The 27,220-nt window shown below is 42.5% G+C and overlaps 1 protein-coding gene across 6 annotated transcripts in view; it reads right to left on the bottom strand.

Annotated features, from left to right (window-relative positions):
* Tlcd4 (TLC domain containing 4) overlaps nt 1-27,220 on the bottom strand; it is a 75,826-nt gene that overhangs the window by 14,283 nt on the left and 34,323 nt on the right. For 3 of the 6 annotated variants that reach the window (XM_040751964.1, XM_040751965.1, XM_040751963.1), the window contains exons 2-5: nt 16,388-16,556; nt 13,355-13,444; nt 10,842-10,900; nt 8,268-8,362 (exon numbers count right to left, since the gene is read on the bottom strand). In XM_040751964.1, coding sequence (XP_040607898.1) covers nt 8,268-8,362; nt 10,842-10,900; nt 13,355-13,444; nt 16,388-16,542 — 399 coding nt within the window. In that variant the 5' untranslated portion in view covers nt 16,543-16,556. The remainder of the gene's footprint in view (nt 1-8,267; nt 8,363-10,841; nt 10,901-13,354; nt 13,445-16,387; nt 16,557-27,220) is intronic. The other 3 variants (XM_040751961.1, XM_040751962.1, XM_040751960.1) reach the window with 1 other exon arrangement.

The following is a 27,220-nucleotide window of genomic DNA, read 5'->3' as shown; positions in this document are numbered from 1 at the left end:
CTTGGAAAATGTTTTTATAGATATCTGTGTTTGGAGGAAAAAAATTAACCCAAGATCTTTTCATTCTCTAAGTTACTGTGGTATTACTGACTTATCACTGGTTACTTATTTATTAAGAAAGGGTCTTGCTATACTGTAGCATAGACAGGCCTCAAACTTGGTATTTTCCTGCCCCAGCTACTTGGATGCTGGAACTGCCAGCATGCACCACCACTCCTGGCTGTTTTCCCAGTTAGTTCTCCAATGGAACCCACTGGCTCTAGGATCCACATGCTCACCCTATAAGGGCCACCCTCCACACACACACGCACAACTCTTAGTTCAAAATACTTTAACATGGACATTCACATGCGTTACCGTTACAAAGTCTGGCTTAACCCAGGGTAAACATGGACATTCACATGCGTTACCGTTACAAAGTCTGGCTTAACCCAGGGTAAAGATCCCCCTCTTCTACTTCACAGTCCCTTTGACATTCCAGGACATTTCAAAGTGTCCTCCAACTACTCTTTTTTCAGGTTCTCCTCTCTGGGCCCTTCAATCACCGGTCACAATGCAATGGGTACCTAATCTAATCTTGCCTCTACAGTCAACTGGCTGATCTCTCAAGCATTTCTCCCCTGAACATATGTAAGATCAGGGAGGGGCTCCAGATAGGGGCCACATTGGGTGTGTTCTAAGAAGGCAAATTAGGACATTTTCTAACTAGAAACCGTGCCTTTCCTGGTGGTGCCTAAATCCGAAAACTACTTTCATTTCCAGACGTGATGCATACTGCTGACAGAGGTAAAATGTGGTCAACGACCATCTGGGACATTTCTCTGTTACTCAAATTATTAAACCTAAATGCAAATTTAAGCTGTCTTTGTTTAGGGTTATCATTCTAGTATGTAGCTTTATTTAAAAATATAATGCATTGTTAAACACAACAGTTTTCTTTTAATTTATTGTGATATATTGTTCCCAGAACTTTTTCAAATTTTCTAGATAAAATTCTGGTCCCATCAAACAATAGCCCCCACTATCCCTTCTGCCCAGTTTTTGACAACCCAGAATCTATTTCCTCTCTAGGGACTTGGCTATTCTAGGCATCTCATGGAAGGAGAATCATCTAATAACATTGCTTTTAGGAAAATCTACTTTAAGAGTAAAATACTGACCAGGGTGGCATTTTGATCTTCTTGGTTAACAGCTTTTGTTGTTGTTTTAATCATCATACACCAAACTCTGAGGCAGCTCAGGAGGGCCAGGCTAAGGTTATTTAAAGGCTATAAGTTAAGCTTCTTTTTCCCAAGCTCACTGAAGTACAATGTTAACTACATGCAAAATCTTTCCTTTAAATGACTGGAGCTTTTGGGGTAGGCAGCCCCGCAGATTGACTGACAGCTGTCAGGTCCACAGCAGCCACAGCAGCAACTGCCCAGAGTGGAAACGGAACAGCTTCAGCAGGGTGGGAAGAGAGAAGAAGCCAGGATTGGGAGACGCTGCTGACACCTTCAGTTCCAGAGTCAGCCAAGGCTGTAACTGGCATTGCTGAAACCCTTAACAGGTTGACTATGAGATGGTACAACGAAGACTTTCTCCCACCATTTTTGAATAGGCTGTCAAACGTGTGACCACGTTTACGATGTGTATCAGGACAGTCAATGGTTTAACAACTCTCATAGGTGCCTGCAGGAGGCTCATGCCCAGCCACCAATGCTTTCATGGGACTCCAAACTAGAAGAAACTGGAACTAGGGAACCACCCAAACTGCCCTGCCACTCCAGAGGAGGTGCTACTTTGGCAACGTCAGCTTCAGGTGATCCTTAAATGATCTTGCCTGCAGCACTTTGGATCATGTCAAGCACAGATATTCTAGTCTTCTTGGCTCAGATGCCAACATGGTAGGGAGGGGCTCCATCTCCACCTAGGCTATTCAGGCAGCATTCTCATGATGAGGTGGCAGGCCAGTTCCTCCCCTAGACACAGCCTCTGTGGAGCAGCAGAGGTGCCGGTGAGGCAGTATCCACATGGTATAATTGTCTACTTGTGCTGTAAGGAAGGGTAGGCTAAGCTGGTTGCATGAATTGAGGCTCACAGCTCCAGACACACCCAGCAGAAAATTAAAGAGAGAGAGAGAGAGAGAGAGAGAGAGGAGGGAGGGAGGGAGGGAGGGAGGGAGGGAGGGAGGGAGGGAGGGAGGGAGGGAGGCATCTCCAGGTGCTGAGGAGCAGTCCAGAGCTAAACACTAAGAGCTGGGGTCCTGACATCCTAAGCTCCAAGCTGCAACAGCAGGTACTAGGTAATGGATGCCTGGCTGTAACAGGGAGAGCTACACGGGTTCAAAACCCAAAGCTTGGCATACCAGATACAAAGGGAACTAGCCTTTATCTAGTCATGCTTTCCATTTGAACTGGTATGTGACAGTGTGACAGCACAATCCATGGGATATAAAAAGCCCAGAAAACTTAAAGATGAAAAGGAGAAGGATTTGCTGAGGTATTTCCACTATGCAAGTCCCTTCTTCCTGGAGGACCAGAGTAAGGATGGCCCTGTCTGTCTACCTGCCCTTTGCTTACTTTTCCCTTTGCTAGAGTCCAGATCCTAAGCTAAAACTGAGGAAACACCAAATAGAAACTCAGCTATGCCTGTGAGTTATGAATATTCACATCAAACATTCTATACCAAACAGTAAATGCTCAGACAAATTCCTAAAGGTTAGAAAGGTAGACACTACTATTACAGAAGTTACCTTTTCATGCCATTTTCATGTGTAGTGTGCATGAGAGTACGCATGTTTACAGGCACACATACAGTGCACATGAATGCGGGAATCAGCCTCCATTGCTTTTCTTCCACTATAGTAATTGCAGTGGAGTCTCCCAGTACAACCCAAGAGCTGCTGGTATGTATACCCAGACTTGCTCTGGGGATGTCCTGTTTCATCCTTCTAAAGCTAGCTGCTGCATGCTCCAGAAAATTGTGTGGGTTCTGGGGATCCAAACTCAGGCCTCAGGCTCACAAAGCAAGTTCTTTAACCAAGTCTGAGCCACCACTTCAGACCCTAAATATTTTTCTCTAGGATATCTTAATGAGAAAAATGGGGTGCGGACACAGTATTTACATGTGTTGAATATTGTTAAGTACACCATTAAAATCTTTTTAGCTGGGTTTGGTGGCACATGCCTTTAATCCAAGCACTCAGGAGGCAGAGGCATGTGGATCTCTATGAGTTCAAGTCCAGCCTGGCCTGCTTAGCACATTCCAGTATAGTCAGGGTCACACAGTGAAATCCTATCTCCAAAAACAAAACATTTAAGATTTTGCTTCCTAACTCCATGAACCATAAAAGACTAGTGAGTAGAATTTACTTCATGGCACTGCTATGGAGATATTTATGATATGTATATGTATATATGTCCATGCGTGTGTGTGTGTGTGTGCGTGTGTGTGCGCGTGCATGCGCGAGCGCAGGTGTCCACATGCATGCATGAAGATGTTAGAGGTCAATCTTGGGTGTCTACTGCAAATTACAGTTCCCCTTATATTTGAGACAATGTCTTTTGCTAGTTTGGAACGTACCTTTTGGCTAGCTAGGTGGCTGGAGGATCCACTCAGCCCCATCTCCCCAGTATAGAAATAAGTATGAGCTGCTATGGTCACTTTTTTTATACAGGGGCTGAGGACCAAGCTCAGGTCCCCATGCTTACTGGACAACAGCTCTCCCACCCCTGGGGATTTTTACCAATGCTATAAAAAAGAGACAGTATTTTCCTAATCCTACAGGAAACTATCACTTTGGTAAATGCAGCACAAGAGTCTCCCACTTTCAATAGGACTTCATACCCAACCACTTTAATGGATTTTTAAAATACATAAACTGGGGTAAAGCATTAAACAAACAAAGGGAATCTTCACAGAAATTCTGACCCTTAAGACACACACTGCAATCAACACTTCTAAATAAATTCATGAAGAACCATTAGAAACCAAAGTTTCTTCCTAAATTGCAACAGACTGGTTTAATAATTAGACTCGAGGACACTGCAACAATGCAGAGGTGAAAATTATGTACCCAATATGATTTTCAAGTTTACATATTTTCAGAAGGAACTGTAGCTAACTATACACAGGTGTGGTTTGACTGGAGCCATACAGGGAGTTATAAGAAAAAAGAAAACTGAGCACACTGAGTTATAAGAAAAAGAAACAAAACCCAGGCACACCAAGGAAATCAGTATGGGTAACTACAGTATAGGGACGTGCCCTTTGAGAAATGTATTAAGGGGCTGGAGAGATGATTTGGTGGCTAAGATCACTGCTGCTCTTCCGGTAGACCTGGGTTCAATTCCCAGCACCCACAAGGTGGATCACAACCATCTGTAACTATAGTTCTGGGGGATCTGATGTTTCATCTGGCCTCCAAGGACACAAGTACATACATGGTGCACAGACATACATGACAAAACACCCACACACAAAATAAATGCAAACTTTTAAAGCATAAATCAGCCCACGCCCCTACACCTGTCCCACTCCCCTATGGGATCAGCATCCTTTATCATAGTGAAAGCTGAACTTAAAAGCTGTCACATGTCTGCCTCTCTGTGCAGACAGAAGCAGAGTTCCCAAGATTTAAATTTCTCTGGTAGAAAAAAAAAAAACCTTAGTCTAGCAAATGTGGTATAGAGAAGGACAAAAAGAGTGCTCAAATCCCAGCTCTGAGGAGACAAAGAGACAGGCGGCTCAGTAGCCAGCCAATGGGTGCAGGCATTGATGGCTCACGCCTTTAATCCCAGCACTCCCAAGGCAGAAGCAGGTGGATATTTGAGAGTTTGAGGCCAGCCTGGTCTACAGAGCGAGTTCCAGGACAGCAGGTGTAGCTCAGAGAAACCCTATCTCGAAAACCAAGAAAGAAAGAAAAGCAAAACAAAACCATTGAGGTTAGCGCCTGTGGCTTCCACAGGCATATACACACATACACACATAAACATACAACATGCACAGACACACATACACAAGGGCATATCAAAACCTAGGTATAGAGGTCTAGAGAGATGACTCAATGGTTAGGAACGTGTGTTGTTCTTGCAGAGGACCAAGGTTCAATTCCCAGCACCCACACGGTGGCTCACAAGTATCTGTAATTCCGATTCCAGGGTATTTGATATCTCCTAACTTCCCTGAGCACCAGGCATGCATGTGGTACACATATACACATGCAGGTAAAATATTCATATTCATAAACATATATGTGTGTGTTTAAAATTCCTAAGTATAACCTGTAATATCTTAAATCAGTATCTTGCTATTCAAACTATTCTTCACTGGAGGATATATTTAAAGCCTGGAGGAAACCTGTTTCTAATCCTACTTTTTAATTAATAAGATCACTTAAGATCTTTAGACAATTGCAGACATGTGAAGTCAATGTGCTTCTAAATAATGATTCTTATAAATAATAAGAATTTTGTATCATTTTACTCCAGAAAAAAAATTACTTTGTTAGCCTTCTTAAGAGTAAAAGAATGGCCGGGTGTTGGTGGCGCACGCCTTTAATCCCAGCACTCGGGAGGCAGAGGCAGGCGGACCTCTGTGTGTTCGAGGCCAGGCTGGACCAACAGCCTCCAAAACAGAGAAACCCTGTCTCGTAAAAAACCAAAAAAAAAAAAAAAAAAGAGTAAAAGAATGAAGAATGGAGCCAGGCATTGGTGGCACACGCCTTTAATCCCAGCACTTGGGAGGCAGAGGCAGGCAGATCTCTGTAAGTTCGAGGCCAGCCTGGTCTACAGAGTGAGTTCTAGGTCAGGCTCCAAAACAATACAGAACTGCCTGTCTCAAAAAAAAAAAAAAAAAAAAAAAAAGAATGGGCTGCAAGTTTACTGCATGGGGAAAAACCCCTTCATATATTCAAAGTAGTGTAAGATTATTAATAGCAGACACTTAGAAACTGAAAAAGCACTGACTCTTCCCTTGGGTTCATAATGTAACTAAAAGCGCAATGGAGATCTGGGTCCACAAAGTAATTGAAAGCACGATGGAGACCTGAGTCTGTAAGGCAACTAAATAAAGCACGATGGAGACCTGGGTCTACAAAGTAACTAAAAGCCCCACAGAGACCTGGCACCTCCACTTTTCATCCCTCTCCTCAGGCATTTCACAAAGCACCAGGATCCCAACATACCTACACGTCTCTGTCATTATCCTCAATTTGCAGACACCTTGGACTTTATGGACAACAGGACCTTTACAAGAGGGGGTGAAACTGGTCCAGAGCAACAGCCAGTTCAAAAATAGACTCCCTACCCTCTGAGGGCAGTTGTGATGATGGTGAGGCCACCCTGAGCAGGAGAAACCATCTTCAGTGAACTAGATTAATCCCCTCGGCAGTGATGGTGATCACTTCTCGGGGGACCAGCTTGCAGGAACAGATCTGAAACAGTGACCTAAAGGGCCATGCCTCGACCAGAACTGCCTGCTCGTACCTTGGGTCCTGCCCAAGTGCCCTGTAGTTAAAGCTCACGCCAGGGTCTGAAGATGGACAGTGACCTAAAGGGCCATGCCTCGACCAGAACTGCCTGCTCGCACCTTGGGTCCTGCCCAAGTGCCCTGTAGTTAAAGCTCACGTCAGGGTCTGAAGATGGACTTGGGGTATCCACTCCTCTCCAGGCTGATGACATCTCCTTCTGTTTTTCACAATTATTGATCTTTTTCACTGGTGTAATTAAATGACCCGATGGGGCTGTGGGAGCTGATATTTCTGCCCTACAACTCTAGTTGCAGATTGTTCAATACTGGGTCTTTAATCCCAGTTTTGGGGAAGCTCTAGAGGCAGGCAGATCTCTTTGAGTTCAAGACCAGCCTGTACTACATAGCCAAGTGCCAGGGCAGCCAGGACTACATAGAGATGCCCTGTCTCAACCCCTCCTCCCCCCCAAAAAATCTTTTCATTTCATTTTCTCTTATTTTGCTTTGCTGTGTACAGACTCACTCACTTTAGATATTTATTTCATATTAAAGCAACATAACAAAGGAAGACATTAAAACAACAACACTGCAATGGGTCACACTCATCAACCCACTAAATGAGACAACTATTAATTTCCCCTTTAAAACAACTGTATGCATTTGAGTTTTTAAAAGCAGGCATAAAAGTCCAAAGGGAAACCAGTATTCATCTCATATAATTAAGCATTCAACTTGCCAATCTATGCAAGGTCAAGACAGAACAGCAGTTCATGATATCTATGCTTACAGATGCATGCAAGGGACCTGTTAACTCCATCAGTTTATATTCTTTCCACAGCACACAGAAATCTATCCAAGGGGCTTAAGCCATAAATGCATCTAGAAAGACAAGTTCTGTAAGGTCCTATGGTTTTTTAAGTGGAAACTCAAGTAACTAGCGTCATTTGCCTGACTTGGTTTAGGAATATAAATAGACACACTAAGTCAGGAGGGGTGGCCCATGCCTGTCATACCTCCACTTGATAGGTGAAAACAGGAAGGTCAAGAGTTTAGGGGAGATGGAGGGAACTCGATGGGGAGAAGGAGGGATAGAAATGAAGTTAGTACAGTATACTCAAACATGAATTTATCATCACTGTTACAAAAAGACAAAGAACCCATAAGCTCTGGGGGAAATGCATACAACCTCTAAATCACCTTGACAAGATGGGAATGTAATGAACTGCTTTTCCTCTCATGTAAACTTGGCGCGGCTCGTGCAAGGTGGGAAAGTGGAAGAGTGTGGTAGCTCAAGATTGGGTTCATCGAGCCTATACATGAGACCTCATCTCAAAAGATCAAAACCAAACAAACTAAACTAGACACTAGTAGAAAAATACATGTTAAAATACATGAACAAGCTAATTCAAGTAAGCTTATCTTTGTTTTGTTTTTTGTAGACAGGGTTTCTCTGTAGACCACTGGCCTGGAACTCACAGAGATCTGCCTGCATCTGGGATTAAATGTTTGCAACACCCCCCAACTCTCCCCAACCCCGCCCCTCATTCTACAAGTTAACTTATCATAAAAGTGACCCCTGCATGCATTTGAATGTGTCCCCCATGAATTGAGATTTATAGAATGCTGGGCGTGATGATGCATGCCTTTAACCCCAGCCCCCAGGAGGCAGAGACTGGCTGATCTCTGAGTTCCAGGTCAGCCAAAACTACACAGAGAGAACCTGTCTCAAAACAAACAAATAAAAAGACTTATACGGCCTTCAGTGTCTCTCAGCAGCCTTGTCTCCTGGCTAGGCTTCTGTGAACGCTGGTACTCACCAACATAAGGTAGTATGCAGTTAGAGCCGCACAATGGTGAATTACAAAAAACTTGTCACCGATCACTTTCCAATTCAAAAGTATAATCAATAAATCTGCAAGAAGGAAAAATGAGATGTTACATTGGAAAAAAAAGCTGTTTGATTTTGAGTGTATTGACCGTTAACTCTTGGCTGTCCACTCTGACGCCAAGGCGCTTTGTTACTTAGAAGTCCCTGACTCCACCCACATCCCCACAAAGTCTCAGCTCCTGTTTACCTCCTTGCCCTCCCTACTGTGGCAACCCCAGAACAAGGGCCAAGCTAGCAGAAGCTTCGCAGCCTCAGAACCCACTGGCCATACCCAACGCTACTAACAACTCCTAGAACGATAAGCAAATGGCTTGTTGCCACAGTTAAACAATCAAAAATAAGTTGAAGATAAGTTTAAGTTACTGATTTTTAGCCCTACAGCATGGCAAACAAGAATCAGTAAAAGGTACAAAATTATCCCTTCACTTAAAATACTAATACTTATTTATTTATTTATTTATTTTTGAGAGCGAGAGCCCATGTAGGTTAACTGGCTTCCAATTTGCTATTTAGCCAAGGTTCACCTGAACTCCTGGTCCTGGGATTAGAAGCATACCAAAAAGTCAAAAGATACAGATAAATATTAATGAAAACTAGTAAAACCATAAAGAACTTTGACTGTTCAAAAAGCCTACAAATAAAGAGAAATTTCTCATTCAGTCTATGTACCATAGCTCAGAAAATAGTTTAACAAAATAGAAACTGCTCAAAATATTAACACAACTATTGTCTTTTTTTTTTTTTTTTGGTTTTTTGAGACAGGGTTTCTTTGTATTGTTTTGGAGGCTGTCCTGGAACTAGCTCTGTAGACAAGGCTGGCCCCGAACTCACAGAGATCCGACTGTCTCTGCCTCCCAAGTGCTGGGATTAAAGGCGTGCGCCACCAACGCCCGGCTCATAACTATTGTCTTTAGGAAATGGTTGAACATCAAATGAAGACTGGGAACACCATGGGTTCACATGGTGGCGTCAGAACTTTAGAACCTAGAGATTTAATTTTTAAAAGCAGAGGTTACCAGCACAAAACTAGATATAAACATTTTGAAAGAGGACTCAAGCTGTAAATTTTAAAGAGAAACTAAGTAACAAAGAAAAACAATAGAAGCTTATCACTAATTACCTGATACCTTTAATATATCCATCTTCTCCCCTGCATGTCTTGTTTGCATTTTCCTTGGTCACAGGCTGACAGTTTTGTAGTAGATTCTACAGAGACTGGGATGACCTTACTCTGTGTGCTCAGTGTTTTATGGATTGCTATTTGGGAGAGTGTTAATAATAATTTTATTCTTACAGGATTCTGGAGCTTCTGAGGAGGCTCTGTGGCGTGTTTGCCTAGCCTAGCATAAAGGCCTGGGTTTGGTCCCCAGCACCACATGAGCTACAAGGTGGTACCTGCTTATAATGCCAACAATTTTAAGTTGAGGCATCTTAAGGTCAAGGTTACCCTTGGCTACACAGCAAGTTTGAGGCCAACCTGGGCTACAGGGAACCCTGTTTCAAAAACAAGACTACGCTAACATAAAAAGATTGTCTGAGAGTTACTATTCTGCAATGATAGTATCATTGGCCCAGGAATGTGACACACTATGAATTGTGTGATCATGTCAATGACATCATTTTCTGTCAAAAGAACAAATCCTTTCCCAATGTGTTGGCGGAGTTCCTTTTTTAAATTGGGTTATCAAATAATTCAACAGTCCATCATTTCTCTAAAACATACCCCTTCCTCTTAAAGAGTTACTTATTTCAATGTAATTATTTTGTTACAATTCACATCTTTTCAGCACATAAATTTTCTGAAATTCATCCTTTGTCTTTATTGTTATGATCGACTTTTATTTTCTTTCAGTTATTTAGTAAGTTTTAGAATTATAAAATTGGGTTCTTCTATAAATGTCCAAATCGTGGTTGATATCTTTGTGTATCCAAAAGATAATCCAAAATGTTCCTAACTGCAGTTAAGATAGCATATTGTATACTTCCCTTGTCCTTACTGTAAAAAATGCCAACCCAAACCCCACCCAACATGAAAAAAAAAAAAGAGCAGAGGAGAATGTGGAGTTAAGAGTCCACACTTTAACTGATCATGTCTAGACAGCTTACGTGTGCAAACTTTACCCAAACAATAAAAATTCCAGACTACTGGAACATTCTTCAAGGGTCCTGGCTAGTGAGGAGCACAGGCTTAACCATCACTAGCCTTATAGTAATTATACTAATAGGCTTTTTGGGAAAAAGAAAGGTCATTGTTTTGCTTTTTTATTTTTTTAAGTGCTAAGACCTCAGCTGTTTGAGGCCTCTCTGCAACTAAGTTCTTTCTTGTTCTAGAAAGCCAAAAACGAAGTTTCAGGCTTGCCACCATTGAAGGTTTTATTTTTTTTCCTGTACAGATCTTTAAAGCTGTTTTTCAAATAAACCAAAAGCATAAACAATAGGTTCTTTGCATCACTCCATGAGAAGTTTGAGAAGTAATGAGCAATGAAAAGGTGCTATCACATACCAGAAATGAGGTAGCCTGAAGCAGTTGCAATATTCAATTTCACACGCGCTGGATCGCCCCTATACATATTTAAAACAAAAACCCACCACATTATCTTCTTAAACACATGGATGGTTTTATTTTTCATCTGATTTATTAAGACAAGGCTTCATGTGGTCCAGGCTGGCCTTGAACTTGCTAGGGCCAGCCTTGAACCAGGATTCCTGATGTCTTGTTTCCACTTCCCCTGCTAGGAACAAGGGATACAGCAGCACACCCAACACAGTGCCGATTGTTTTAATCAGAAGACCTGTTGCCCATACTTCCAACAGAGTTTCCTCTAAGGCTAAGTCAGCCTCCAGAATCTTCCAGAAAAAGGCCAGTTACTGATTCTTGGCATTTAAACTAGGCTGAAATCCTATCTGGAGTGCACAGAACTATTGCAGATGCTCACAATCCCTGGGCTATAACACATAGTGTTTTTGCTTTAAACTTAGCATGGGCAGTTTCAATGCACTTCTGGAGGATGCCTAACGACCCACTGGCCTAGGTGGGGAGTAGGTCACTACCAATTCTCACTCTGTTCTAAACCTATCTAAGCACAGTGTTAGGTTAAGATAATACTTCTGACTGCACAAATAGACGCAATTTTTACCCCCCCCCACACACACATGATTTTTAAAAAGTACAAGAAAGTAATTTTACAAAAAGACTTCATATGACTTGTTCATATGAAACTGGTTTTTTAAATTTCCTTATTTAGAATCAGGGACTCAAATAAATCAAGAAATCATCTATCTCACCTTTGATTTTTGAGGCAATACAGTCCTATCAATATAGGATGGGAGGGATTTGCCTATTAACTGAGAATATGTCAGAACAGGACAATTTGACCCTGGCATTGTGACCAAGGCCACAGATGCATAACAATATAAAGAATTTACTTTAGCCGGGCGTTGGTGGCACACGCCTTTAATCCCAGCATTCGGGAGGCAGAGGCAGGTGGATCTCTGTGAGTTTGAGACCAGCCTGGTCTACAGAGTGAGTTCCAGGACAGCCTCCAAAACAATACAGAGAAACCCTGTCTCGAAAAACTAAAAAAAAATTTACTTTAAAATTTTCTATTTCATTTATTATTAGTAATATATGTGTGTTGATCATATGTGTATATGACATGTTTGAGTATAGGTGTGCACATGCTAGTGTGTGTGTGTGTGTGTGTGTGTGTGTGTGTGTGTGTGTGTGTGTCAGAGGACAACTCTCAGGATCCTGCTCTTTCATTCTGCCTTTTATGTACACTCCAGGAGTTAAACTCGGGCAGACAGGCTTGGGCAGGACATAAGCTGCTGAACACCTCACTAGCTAGGGTGGCCCATATCCGCTCCACTCCATCCTTCATGTGATTTGCAGCTTGCATTACTTTAAAATTAACACCAAATACAAATGGTAATAACTGAACTAAAACAGAAATGCAGAAAAGTCACATTTTCCTCATTCATTTTGACCTGTAAATACGATCCAGGAAAATTAGACCGGGAATACATCATAGAAGCAAATTAAAAAACAGCAAAATTCACATTAGGTTGAAGTTTACCAAGGCAAAACTTGACCAAGGAGCCACATCTTTTTTTGTAATAAAATGCACTTCTCAAAGGACTGGTTCTGTTTACAATCATGAATAAATAATATGGGGGGAATTAAAGCTATAATTTATTTAGATTAAGAATAAAAATCTAGTCAAGGTATAACATATGCTAAATTGAGTGAGTCATTTTGGAAAAAAAATATCTTCCTGATGAAAATGAAAATTAATCAGGTGATATAATCCTAAAGAGACAATTTTACACTTATGGGGGGTATCCTTGTAGTCACACAGTGGTGGTCCAAACACTTAGGTGAATTGTCCTGTATTCCACAGAACAGTCACCTCACATCTCACACCTACTCCCTCACAGTAAGCTGACCTAAGCCCTCCTAAGTAACTCCAGAAGTTTGTAAAATTTCTGCAATTGCAACCATACTTAATGTTTCCAGGAAGAGCCATCTGCAGGGTTCCCTAACATTATTACACATACTAAATCATATTTATGTGTTTCTTATATGATTTTAATCTGTCTCCCATGGGCATCTGTAGACTTGCAGATTCCAATTCTTTGGTGGCAAACAATGGATCACACACAAGTTTCAAGGCAAGTCTTCAGTGACTGCTCCAGCTGACAGTCCTAGCTCAACAACGACTGACCTCACAGCAGGGTTTGTAATACCTTGGTTTTTCTCGACGAATCATATTCGCTTTGTTTTAGGTAGCAATTGCAATATGAAAGCAAAATGGCCCTCAACATTATGTTCATAACTAAAACCATTTTAATATAATTGGCTGAAGTAGGACTGACTGTAAGCACTTTAATAAGGCATACATCAAAGATAATCAATATGTTTTTAAGTACTGCAAATGAGGCTATTAATAATTCATAGAAAAGCCTAAATCAAGATGAACAGCTTGGAAAGAAACAGCTCAGAAAGAAACAACTTACCAGATTGGATCTGCTATAGTAGGTTCGTCAAATAAGAAGAGGTACAAACCAAAACTCCCAACCAGCAAAGAGTGGCACGTGGATACTACCCTGAAATGAAATTAGGCACACAAAGAGCTCAGATTCCTCGCAATAAACGACTTGCTCCTCCAGGACAGTTTCCATTCCATAAATGTCACACCTCAAAGCATTAAGTTAAACGTGAAAGAGTGAAATGTAGGAGTAGAGGATATCTGGGGATGACTAAACACTGTCATTTAGAGGGAACAGGGGTATGGCTCAGCAGCAGAGTACCTGCCTACCATGCATAAGGCTCTAGGTTCAAGCCCCAGCACCATTAATAATTAATAATTAAGGGTCAGGGTAGTGGCACACGCCTTTAATCCCAGCATGCAGGAGGGATGGATCTCTGTGAGTTTGAGAGCAACCTGGTCTGCATATCAAGTTCTACACCAGTCAGAGTTATATGGTAAGACCCTGTCTCAAGAGACATAACAATAATGATGATGATAATTTAGTCATTTAGAAATCATAGGTCCACAGCTTTATTTCCAAGGGAACAAGTTGTATAACCCTGGGTGAATCACTTCTCTGTGTTAAGGTTCTACAGTGGAAACATACTTGATGACACAGTTGGTAAGGACACAACCCTGCAGCCTCCAAGCTCCATCCACAGCAGTGTAGCTGCAGGAGAGTGTTTGCACCAACACCACCTGGCATTCAAGCCCTGCATCTAAGTCACCACACAGAGGGCTCCCTACAGCTATTCAAAATCCTAGGAGAGGAAAACATAACCTCTCCTGAAGTCCTGAATACTGATTAGTAACCATATGTCCAAAAAGTTTCCCTTTTGGCTCCCTCCAAGGATGGGTCAGCAGATAAAAAACACCTGCTGCTGATCCTGAGTCCCAGAGGTCCTGAGCTTAGTCCCCAGGTCCCATATGGTAGAGGGAGGGACTCTCCTGACGTCCGCACACATCAATGGTGTATGTGCCCACAAACATACAAATATACAGAAAGCATAAAAACCTTTAGGTTTCCTTTTGTAAAATCTAATTTTTAATCCAGGCTTCCAGTGTTAGTCTTCCTGAGGTGTTATATGGTAAACCAAAGTACGGTAAGTTCTCAGATGATGGAAATGACATTTAGTCAAAAGCTCTTGCTATACTGAACAGAAATGGGAAGACGGATACTATGGATGCCTACAGCCATCGGGAAGGTGGAAGCAGGAAAATCTAGAGGCTATTCTGGGCTTCACAGCGAGTTGCAGGTCATCCTGGGATACCCGAGACTCTGCCTCAAAATCGCAAAATAACAACAATAAAAGACTATACTTGCAGAAGCTGCTGTTGGTAAACAGTTGAGTTTGCCATCTTTTTAAAACAATATTCCTGGAAAAGCAAAAATGTAGTTCCTATAGTAGCTAAAAAGAAACGCCAAAGGGAAAGATTTCAAAAGAGAGTTGTCTGCTGTCTGGAGCATATGTCACGGCTGGAAGCTGAGTTTTAAGACATGAATATGTTCTTTAGAAACAGGCCAACTTTCCTTTGTACTATTTATCTCTAAGTTCCAAGTATACAAGCTGAACAGGGATCTTGTAAGAGGCCAGATTTCTTCTTCAAAGCAGAATTTGGTTTCACATGTTATAATTTCCTGTACCACAGAACGGTGATGAGACTGAATAAAACACAAAATAGTTTCCAATTTCATTTTCATCTCTGCTTCTTCTATCTCTCGGCACCCTCCCTAGTTCTTTGGCTGCAGCTACGCAAGACTCAAAACCTTCTACATATTCTAACCACACTGGAAGGGAAGCAGAAGAGTTCAAAATTTACTCAGAAAATCTACGTCTCGCCGACTCGTCTTTCCCACCATTCCTTCCATCTTCAAATGTTAGAAAAAGGTGGGTTTTTTAAAATAATGTATATGGGCTGAAGGGATGGCTCAGTGGTTAAGAGTACTGTCTGCTCTTCCAGAGCATGGGGGGCTCAATTCCCAGCATCCACATGGTGGCTCACAACCATCTGTATCTCCAGTCCCAGGAGATCCAACATCCTCTTCTGACCTCCACAGGCACCAGTCAAGCACATGGTGCACAAACATGCATGCAAATAAAACACACATACTACATAAAATAATACCATTTCTTTTGTTTTGTTTTTCAAGATAGGGTTTCTCTGTGGCTTTGGAGTCTGTCCTGGAACTAGCTCTTGTAGACCAGGCTGGTCTTGAACTCACAGAGATCCGCCTGCCTCTGCCTCCCGAGTGCTGGGATTAAAGGCATGAACCACCACTCCTGGCAATTATACAAATTTTTTAAAGAATAAATACACTCTGCTGTCTAGTCTGTATAACCCAAACTGCACGTGGTGTTTAACCCGCATGGGCTATTCACAACTCCAAGAAATGTTTTCTTTCATTACCACCACAAAAGGATATGAGTTTATTGTGTGAATTTTTCAGACAGGGATATAAAACAGAACATCCTGCAGGCAGCTAGAGTCTACTAAATTTTCCCAAACTTACCTAGAAAGTGAAAAAAAATGTCCCTAGCACTTTCTTTTATGTGGATGGATGTTTTACTGGCATGCATGCTTAGTGCCCATGGAGGCCAGAAGAAGGCAACAGATCCCATGGAACTGGAGTTACAGGAGGCTGTGAACTATGATGTGAAACACTGATCCACCCCCAGCCCCAACATCATCCAATGCAAGAATTTTTTTTTTTTTTTTGGTTTTTCGAGACAGGGTTTCTCTGTATTGCTTTGGAGGCTGTCCTGGAATTTGCTCTGTAGGCCAGGCTGGCCTCAAACTCTCAGAGATCCACCTGCCTCTGCCTCCCGAGTGCTGGGATTAAAGGCATGCACCACCAACGCCCGGCAATGTAAGAATTCTTAAACTTTGCTTGTATGAGATCTTGTCTTTCTTTTCCTAACATCAAACAAAAAAAATGACCTTGAATTTCTTAAGGTGGTAAAGGAAGGCTTTTACTTCATAAAACTAAGGTCAATCAATTACATTGTCATGGCTTTACCTTGAGTTCCATTCAATCTTCTTCTCGATGCTAAGGCTGTTATAACCTGGACAGACTTTTGCTGAAAACCAGTGACTTACAAAGTGGAAGAGAATCTGAAAGGTAACGAAGCTGCTACAGACAATGCCAGTGACCAGCTTGGTGTCGGCTTCCATAGTTCTTCACCCTGCTAGGAGAGACAGGATGGCTCTAAGTTGCTATCCCACAATAAAACTACAACATTTTTAAAATTTTAATAAGTATACATGTATTTCAGTATTTTTAATTAAAGTGTATAAAAGTTTTCAGTGTAATGAAAATAAACCAAAAATTGTTTATTGTCTCTTCTCATTTACTACCTGTGTCAAGTGTCATACCTTTGTTATTTAAAACAAAAATACTTTTTTAATTATTTATTTATTTTTATTTTGTGTGCACTGGTGTTTTGTCTGTGTGCATGTCTGTGTGACAGTGTCAGATCTTGGAGTTACGGACAGTTTTGAGTTGCCATGTGAATGCTGGGAATTGAACCAGAGACCTTTAGAAGAGCAGTCAGTGCTCTTAACTGCTGAGCCATCTCTCCAGGCCCCAAAATACTTTTTTTAAGTACCTAAACGTACCCCCTAGTACCTTAAAGATCTCCATATCATTAAAAAAACATTTTACTATCACAATTCAAACTTATCTAATCTTAGGAGTTTAACATTAAGAGGAAATTCCAATTGCTACATTGAAATTATTCTTTGAACAATACTGTTCTGATTTCTCTTTGACTCAATTTTCTCATCTATAAATTGAGAGTTGACCAGGTAATTTCTAAGAAATATTTAAGCCCCCAAATCTTAGAACATTGCCTACAATAACAAGCAAAAAATAAATTACAAAGTTAAAAACTGGTTGTATTATGAGATAGAATACTGAGGATATTCTGGCATCTGGTGACTCAGCACCTACATCTAGTGACACCCAGCCACCTGTAATTTCAGGTCCACCGTGTCTGACCTTCTGGCCTCCATAGGTATTGCACTAGCATACACAAACACACATGCATATGCACAATTAAAAATCAAATAAATCTTTTTTTAAAAACCACATCATTGTGACTCCTAAGTTACTGGCAATGTTAACATTTTTCCTTGGACCAAAAAGCTTCCATAGTTTTTTTTTTAATCTTTTACAAAACTGTTGGTTTTACTTTAAAAATAATAAAGGAGCTTTAGGTTTTAGGGACAGTTATTATGTTTCCTACATTGCTGGACTGAACTTTAAGGCCAGGCATAATGGTGCACGCCTTCAATCCCAGGCTCAGGAGGCAGAAGCAGGTGAATCTCAATGATTTTGAGGCCAGCCTGGTCTACAAAGTGAGCTCCAGGACAACCAGGGTCACATGGCCATATAGTTTCCTGAGACTGTGTCTCACAGGGGGGAAAAAATAGGTACATTTATCCTAAAAAGCACTAAGGCATCTGACTCATATCCAGCAGTACAGTGTTTCTGTCTTTGATGGGGCTGTCCTCAGATGAGAGGGGAAATGAATCAATACACGTTTTCAAGCTCCTAATTTGAAGAAACAAAGTCACTTACTAAAGCCAATTTAATTCACCAGAGAAAAACCAAGTCATTGCCTGAGCTAGCAATAACCCCACTCCATACCCTGCCAACAAGGACATCCTAATTTGATGTCCCCATGGGGCTCCTTGTGACAGAATTCATATGTCTGTAATGAATTACCAACCCCTCCCCTGTCACTGCTTCTCTATGGGTGTATGCTTGGTAAAAGTATTGATATTGCAATTCTTTTCTGTAAGACTCCACTAATTTCACTGCTCACTTGCTTCTTACATTTTTTATTTCAATGTGTGTATACCGTGCATCAAAAAATTAAGTTGTGGCCTTTTAGCTTAGGCTTACTATTAGCCAAGTAATCTATAAAAGTAAGCTTTGTGTATCAAATAAACATGTTATTACTTGATTATGTGCAATGTAATTAAAGGTGCTTTTACAAGGGAAAAGCAAACACAAGCCTGGTGACCAGGTGGACACTTAATTACCGAAAATGGAATCAGTAACCAGAATGTAATAGGAGCCTAAGCCATGGTTCTCAACCTGGGGATCTCAACCCTTTTAGCATCAGATATTTACATTAAAATTCATAACAGAAGCAAAATTACAGGTATGAGGTGGCAACATAAATAACGCCATGGCTGGGGGTCAGCACAACATGAGGAACTGTGGTAAAGGGTGGTAGCATGAGGAAGGCTGAGAAGCCCTGCTCTGAGCTGAACTGAGAGGGTGACTGCCTGCAGCCCGGGATGCTGGCCCTGCAGCCCGGGATGCTGGCAGACTTTTGTTAAAATTCCATGTATACACGAGCATTTCTTAAATACTTCCCAAAAGTTGTCATAAAACTTACCACACATTGCCAGGTTTATGAATTATTAATTAACTAATACACTAAACAAAGTACTCCAACAATTCACCATTAAGAAATGCATCATGGGGCCAGGAGTCACAATGCATGCCTTTATTCCCAGCAGTCTAATTCCAGCACTAGGGAGGCAGGGACAGGTAGACTTTTATGAGTTCAAGGCCAGCATGGTCTATATAAAAACACCCTGTCTCAACAGAAAAAGAAGAAGAAGAAAAGAAAAAAGGAAGAAAGAGAAAAATGGAATACGGGCTCACAAAGGTGATTGAGTGGGCACAGGCACTTTTCACCAACCTGACACCAGAGTTGCAGCCCTGGGATCCACACAGTAGAAGGAGAGAACCGACTCCCACCACATGTCCTCTAGCCTCCACACGCATGCCTTGGCATACATGAGAGTGCACGAGCACATGTGCACACACAGACACACAGTAAACAAAAATAATTCTTAAAAGTGCATTATTCCTCCAAGTCCTAGATTTTATGGATTAGTTGTTATAGTGGATGAATGGTACATACATATTTTTAAGCTTTATTTATTATTTTATGTGTATTAGTGTTTTGCCTGCATTATGCACACCCAGGGCACGCAGAGGCCAGGAATTAGAGTTATGAATGGTTTCAGAGTCGTCACATGGGTGCTGAGATTAGAACCCAAGTCCTCTGCAAGGATAATACATGCTGTTAACTAAGGAGTCATCTCTCCAAAACCCAATAGTTTATATTTTCAACAGACTTATTTTCTGTTTTCTTGGGTTATATGATGAGAGTATTTCTTTGCCAAAAAAAAAGTTTCATTTATAACTAAACAAAGAGCACCATATATGCAAGCTGTGACTTCTATTAAAGGCTCAGCAGACAGAAGCTAATTAAATTGTTCTACTCTCGGTTCTGCTTCTTAATAAGCAGCTGCTTGCTTAATCAGTCATGCCAAATCGAGGACTCATCGAGAGAGTATTACAAATGCCCTCCCACCCCGACCAGAAAACTCTTAAGGCTTCTTGGAAGAAGCAGTTGCCCCTGTTTGTTCACTTCAGGTGCCTAAATCAGACGATGGAATGGTAAAAACGGACAGAGCAAATGATGCCTACTATTAGTCGAGATAAAGGGCCTCTGAGAACTTGGCAGTCACTAAGCATAGGCGATCACGGAAAGAGCGAGAAGTGTTAAGCTTCATTCATGCACCTCTACGTGTGGCCAGCAGCTGGTAGGGAGCTAGGAAGCAGCCCTAGAGGGAGCTGTCCCAGAAAAGAGCAGCTGAAACCGACAGGAGAAACGAACAAGACTCTAAAGAGATGAATTCTACCACGTAATTAGCTGTCTGGATTCACAGGAACTGTGGACGCTAAAGAAAGTTCCACCGTCTTGCTGACTATGACGATGCTTGCTGGTCCTTTCCCCACAAGACCGGCACAAACTTTCAGGACCTGATCAAGGGGTCAAGAACAAGCCTAGACATCTCCCCTCACTGTGACAGCCTTCCTCTTGCAGAAGGACATGCTCTCTGGAGACATGGCCCTGGAAATAGCAAAAGGAGCTGATTACACCTTCATTCCAGAATGACAAATACGTCCTACATTAGCCACCTGTCAGCTGTATACCAGGCTTTCTGTCAGGAGACAGCTGTGAGCCAGTAGGGAGGCGAGGATACCTATTAAAATCCTAAGTTAGGGGTGCTACAGGATGCTCCTTGCCCACTAGGAAATAATATCTAGTAGAGATAGTGCATAGTGAAGATACATCTAACGGTATTTGATGACTTGAATAAAAGAGAGGATAATAAAGAAAGAGGGCATTCTCTTTGTGTGTATGTGTGTGGGTATGTAGGCGTGCAGAGGCCAGAAGACAACTTCCGGGTGTCATTCCTCAGGAGCCATCTACCCTGGTTTTGTTGTTGTTGTTTTGTTTTTTAGGGTTTTGTTTTTGTTTTTGAGACATGCTGTCTCACTGGCCTGGAGCTAGCCAAGTAAGCTACACTAGCTGGCCAGTGAGCCTTGGTGATCTGCCTGTGTCTTGACTCCCAGACTGACTTTTTTTTTCTTTCATCCATGGGTTCTGAGAATCAAACTTAGGTCTTTGGGTTTGTCTGGTAAGCATTTACCACACAAGAGTCAGTCTCCTGGCCCAATAACTTCCCTTTTATCAACTGGACACTTTGAGGCTGAAACTCAAACAACACAGTTCCATTGAGTGTTTAGAACCAACTGCTCACCCGCAACCACAACTCCAACACTCACTTCCCTCAGTTCATCATTCACTTGTAAGATTTCTGAGGGAATATACTCAAATCACCAAAGCTGTTTCCACGCAGGCATGCAAGTAAGAACCACTGCCGTGACATGACGTTTAGTGGTAAAAACCCTTAAAGGGGTATGGGATAGGGCTGTGTGTTTGTCTTTAAGACCAGCAGGGCAGAAGGAAGCTGAGAACAATGCCTCACTCATGCTTAGCATTCCTTTTCCATCCCTCGCTAGCTCCCTTCCCTCTTTCCCACATTTATTCCAGATAAGTACGCCAGCAAATCTCCAGCTGTGCCTTTCTAATAGTAGACATGTTCCTCCCTGTTTCCCAGGAAAACGAAGGCTACCTGGCATGAACCCTTAAGTTGACATGGTCCACCCTGGCCCTCGTCTCTGAGCACCAGACTGCCTTCCTCACCCCTAACTCAGCCGTGCAGATCCAGTCCTCACTCCCCACTGCACCAGTGCTGGGTGACTCCATGTGGGATCACACAGGTCCCACACCCCTATCTGGCCCGGGATAAACTAATCCTAAAGCTACACAGCTCAGTGAAAGGCAATTACCACATACCCGACTTCCCTCCCATTTCCCAACCTGCATAAGCTCAGCCATCCCTCATGCCTTCTGGCATCACTCCCGCAAGTGACAGAATGATGACAAGGACTGGACCATGTCAAATGAAAGGCAACTTGATTCCAGCAAAGTTCCAAACCCTTCCCAGGATGGATTTATGGGTAACTTGAAAAAAAAAAAGTGACTGGCTAGCAAAACTAGGTGAATCCTGAGCTAGCTAAAACCTAGAAGCTGGATGTAAATCTAGAAGCAGATACAGACTTGAGAGCTAGTTCCTACTGGTGTAGAAGGTTTCCCCTTGGGGTCATTTCTTTAAGTACACTGTGACCGACATCTAGAAAGACTTAATCTGCATGGAGCACACAGCAGTGAAGAGAGTGTCTATACTGAGTCATACAAAGAACTGGATTTCTCTCCTAGTTGACAGGATGACTCCTAATCACAAAGAAAAATACGGTAAAGTATACTTAAGGAGGGAGAGAGGGAGGGAAGGAAGGAAGGAAGGAAGGAGGAGGGAGGGAGGGAGGGAGGGAGGAAGAGAGCCTTAATATGGCAAGTGGCACAAATCAATGAGAGATAACAGCATAATAAATCATGCACAATGAAACAAACCTCAGACTCACATATCAGGCCGGGAAGAATATTCCTTTCTATCTTAGTATGTGTACCCTTTTACTCAGAATTAATCACACAGCAAAGAACTGTTTAAGTTGTGTAAATACAGCAGTGGTCTTCAAAAATATAGCACACTGTGAAGACTTAATGAGCTTTGGAATGAGATTTCTCAAAGAGGACTCGAGTAGAACTGAGAGTCTTGCCTAGCACAGGTGAAGCCCTGTTGTCTAAACCTAGCACCATATAAACCAGGCATGGTGGTTGATAGATGCCTGTAATCCGGGCACATGTGTTAGGAGCTATATAACCTTGATCAAACTACTGAACTTGTCTTGACTGAATCTCAATTTCCTCATCTTATACTGGACATAAAAGCAAAGCTTACATGGCTCTCACGGGGAAAGAATTACGTTCCTTGAGTTGCTAAAAACAATACTGAGCAGATGGGCCCCACTCAACAGCTCTTGCTTCCACCACTGTCCATCAGCCTACAGAAAAGAAAATCCAGGGACCTGGTGTCACTCCAGCCAAGAGAGAGAAGAGCCTCTGCCAATCACATCTGACCCTGAGCTCATTCGTTTTTATCAGTCCACACTACAAATGTCAGTGGCATTCACTGCAAAGTATCTTTACCATGCTCCTACAATCCCTTCCAGCCACCAGAACCAGCCCACCCACTGGGTTCCCTGGAACTGCTGTACCACACCTGGAATACAGCACCACATCCTTGGCATCTCTTCCAAGCATCCTGAGGACATCCTCTTCTCCTATATCTCTTGGTGTAGTCTAGTCTCACACTTCACTATGAGACGTGGTCCAAGACCCTTTGCTCATTGTCTCCCCTTCAGGCCTTATTCCTCCAATCCCTACCCTCTAAGACACCGATATTCCTTTTGGTTTTACCAGTGAATCATGCCACCCGCCATCTTCTCATTTGTGTCATCTTCTAACTTCTTAAATGCTTCCTGCTACTCAGAGACACTGGCCCCAGCTCATTGGTGTCCTTAAACCTGTCATCGACTTGAGCAACTTCCTGTCCGTCTAGATGGCCCAGCATCTTTGAGCACTCGGTCCTTTAAGTTCACCTGGAATAGCATTTCTTCTGTGCCGGCTCAAACATGCGGACTCCAGACTTCATCATCCTCTACTGCCTCCAAAGCAGTGTTTAACTGTTTCCTTTGTTGACCTCAGCTTCCTCTCCTTCAAGATTGTTCTAAACCAAACTCCCCAATCCTCAGATCTCTCACTTTATCCTTTTCCCTGTCAGCCCTTTTACCTTTATTACCTTCAGTCTTTAATCAGCTTTGGGAGTGTCAGACCTTTTGACATTCCAAAACATTATGATGTTGTCATCTACAAAGTTTTGTAATTCAGAACCACACAACTGAGTTACACATACACACACAGTGTTTAAAATAAGCTTTCGATTTTCTAGTGGGCTGTACAGTGGACAGTAGACACATTTGGGAGCCCATCATTTCCGAAATCATTTTACTAACACCCTACAGCTCCCTTGTATTGTCAGTAGTTGGGAAAGCCCAAACTCAGCAATGAGTCCTGAATGACAGACAGCACTATTGAAGGCCATTGTGGTGCTCTGGATAAGAAATGTGCCCATAGTCTCGGGCATCTGAACGCTGAATCCCCAGTTGGTGGCTCTGCTTGTGGAGGTTTAGGAGGTGTGGCCTTGCTGGAGCAAGCCTGTCCCTAGGGTTCCGGCTCTCTGCATCCTGCTCCAGTTACCATGCCCAGTGCCTGCTGCCATGCTGCCCCACCATGATGGGCTGTAACCTTCTGGAATAATCAGCTGAAATAACTCTTTTCTACTATAATAAGTTGCCTTAATCACGGGGTTTTATTACAGCACAGAAAAGTAATTAGTACAGCAATCATACACCAGCAGAGACAGAAATGGGTGAGCATGAAATGGTAGCAGGCCCAAACAGTCCTCCACACTGCCCTGCACAATAAACACACTACCTTGGCCTACTAACCTCATGCTTCACAGTCAAATTTCCAAACCTCTAGCTACCTGCTCCCCTTATTACAGATATCCCCACAAAACCAAAAACCAGAATCCAAGCTGTGAAAATCTTTAGCATACTGATGCCAACCAGACAAACACTCTCACCATCACCCGGCCCGTCTGCCCACCTGAAGCCTGCGCTCTGACTTTGGCACCACCCTTTCAGGCCTCCTCGGGAGTCTTCTGATCCCCATTATCCTCCAATTCCTCCTCCTCAACTGGCTGTCTCAGCTTTTCTTTTTGTTACATTTTAATTAATTTGTGTGTACATGTGTAAACGTATATGGACATGTGCATACATACCATAAAGAGTTGAGGTCAAAGGACACCCTGCAGGGAAATCATTTCTCTCCTTCCAACCTGTGAGTCCGGGGACTCGGAGTCTGGTAGGTCCTCAGGCTAGGTGGCAAGTACCTTTATCCACCAAACTGTCATATCAGCCCCTATGTTATTAGCTTCTTTAAAAGTTCAAAACAACTGCCAACACACTCGTTGCCTCTTCTGTTTTGTTTTGTTTTTTGTTTGTTTGTTTTTGGTTTTTTTTTTTTTTTTGGCTTTTTGAGACAGGGTTTCTCTGTGGCTTTGGGGGCTGTCCTGGAACTAGCTCTTGTAGACCAGGCTGGTCTCCAACTCATAGAGATCCTCCTGCCTCTGCCTCCTGAGGGCTGGGATTAAAGGTGTGCCACCACTGCCCAGCTGGTTGCCTCTTCTTGATTCTGTGAGTTAATATTGTCAACTTGACAGGATCTAGAATCACCTTGGAGATAAACCTCTTAAGCATATCTGAGGAAGTTTGTAGACGCGGTTAGTTAAGGTGGGAAGAGCCACCTTGGATGAACTACACCATTTACTGAATAAAAGAAAGTGAGCTAAACACCCACATTCATCTCTTTGCAGATTTGCACAAGATAAGAGCCTTCAAAGGGTGGGGCTCTGCCCTCAGGGCACCTGTCCCACAGGCTGGCTGCAGAGCAGGCCAATCTAACACATTACCTTTGCCTGCCTGGTCTGCAACTCTAAACTTCCTCCTGTAATGCCGCGGGGCACAGTTTCCCCCTCCTTCCTGACTGGGGGGGGGGGGAGTGTAGCCAGGTACTTCATGCCTCATGCCTCTGTCACCATGCCTTTCCCATCACAACGGACTGTACTCTCAAGTTGTGGGCCAGGATAAACTTTTTTCCTTAAGTTGCTTCTGTGGGGACTCCGATACAGCCGTGAGACTGTAACTAACACAACCAGTATGCCTTTCCTCAGTTTCCTCACTTGCTTCGGTTTTCCCACTTACACTCTCCTGCTCGACCCACCCCTTTACAAAGTTCTAGAAGGGCTGTCCCTTCTTTTGCCCATACATTTGCTGTCACTATCCGTATCCCATCCTCATCGCGCTGACGCTAGCCAGTGCTAGTGGTTAGGTCACTGTGGACTCCTAAAGGCAGCTTCTGAGCTACTGATCTTCCTTGCTGATCCTCCTCTAAACTCTTCTGTGTCTTCCTTCTCAGCCCTTAGCTAAAGGAATTCTCTCACAGAGCTAACCGCTACTTGCCCTTATTACATAGGGTCTTGAAGTCATCTCAAAACAGCTTACAACTTGACCCAAGGTCATCTCAGTGTCGCTTGCTTCCAGAACCTTCCATATGCTACCTTATCCCACCTACCATGAAATCCTATGGATTTTCCTCCTTAAATGACTTTCAAAAAGATCTATTTTTTTCCTCTAGCTACCTCACCACTTTCCTGACATGTATTTACACTGGAGGGCTCAGGGAATCTTTTGTGAGAGCATCTCCAATTATGTCACCTCTAAGCCTGTCATCAAAACTCCTTATTTCCCAATGCTGTCCTGAGGAAGGCTTTGCCTTCCCCAGGCTCATCTGGCACTGGCTGCTTCTCCAACTGTGTAAGTAACCTTGTTGCTGTTGTTAAAGACACAGGGTTCCCTTCATCCCTCCACAAGGCCTTTGCACATCCTATTCTCCAGCTCCCAATCCTGCTCCCACACCCCCCACTTAACGCCCGTGGCTCTTCAGCACACAGGACAGCCCTCACTTCCTCATGGAAGGCTTCTCTGAACTTTGTCAACAGTCCCTGGTAGCTGCAACTCAAACAAATGTCAATGCCATAAGGATGGAAAGCTGGCCACATTTCCCTCACTGCGTCTAACGTATGGTCTGCCATAAGCACACAGCATGTGCTCAGTGTCTGCTAATAAAATAATGTACACATTCACATTCTTTTTCCTTTTATTATTCATATATTCTTAGTTTATTCTTGAGAATTTCATGCTCATATACATATTTCCCTCATATTCACCTCTTCCCCTCCTCCATCTATCCCTAGATCTCCCTATATGTGTTTGTGCTTCCCAGTCCCAACTTCATGTCCTTTTTTTTTAAATAACCCACAAAGCCCAATTGTGCACCCCACATACTGATCAACCTACCAACATCCTTCCAAAACCCACATACCCTTAAAGAAAACTAACTCTTCCCTCCCCAGCAGCCACCAACTCAATAGCTCCTCATCAAAGGTTGGGGGCTCATAAGCCCCTCTCATCCACGCTGGAAGACGATCCTATTCTGTAAGTGATTTCTATTCTGCAAGTACTTCATCAATTACCAAATGTTTCCTAAATTGACAACCCAGCTTCTACAGCATAAATGTATGTTGACATTGAAAAGATCTCATTTTTGAATGTGTCCAAAAGCAGAGTGCCAATATAGATGAAACAATACTGCTAGAATATTTTCCATCTTTAATTCCCTCCATCCAACATCTGACATGCATTCAAAGCATTTCATGTATACATGTAACAATCTGCACTATATTTTAAAGTCGTATCAGCTGCTTGATTTATGCAGAGTTATTTACCATTCTCATGGGCCTTACATTGTAGGAATTAAATCTCTTATCTGCAAACTGTAACTCATGTCTAAATGAACAGAAGATGAGCTACTTACCAAGCCCAACAAAC

This window comes from Mesocricetus auratus, unplaced genomic scaffold, assembly GCF_017639785.1.
Source record: "Mesocricetus auratus isolate SY011 unplaced genomic scaffold, BCM_Maur_2.0 Super-Scaffold_100009, whole genome shotgun sequence".
In the NCBI taxonomy this organism is placed as follows: Eukaryota; Metazoa; Chordata; class Mammalia; order Rodentia; family Cricetidae; genus Mesocricetus; species Mesocricetus auratus.
The sequence above is the reverse complement of the archived record's forward strand: the minus strand, read 5'-3'. Positions and strand labels throughout refer to the sequence as shown.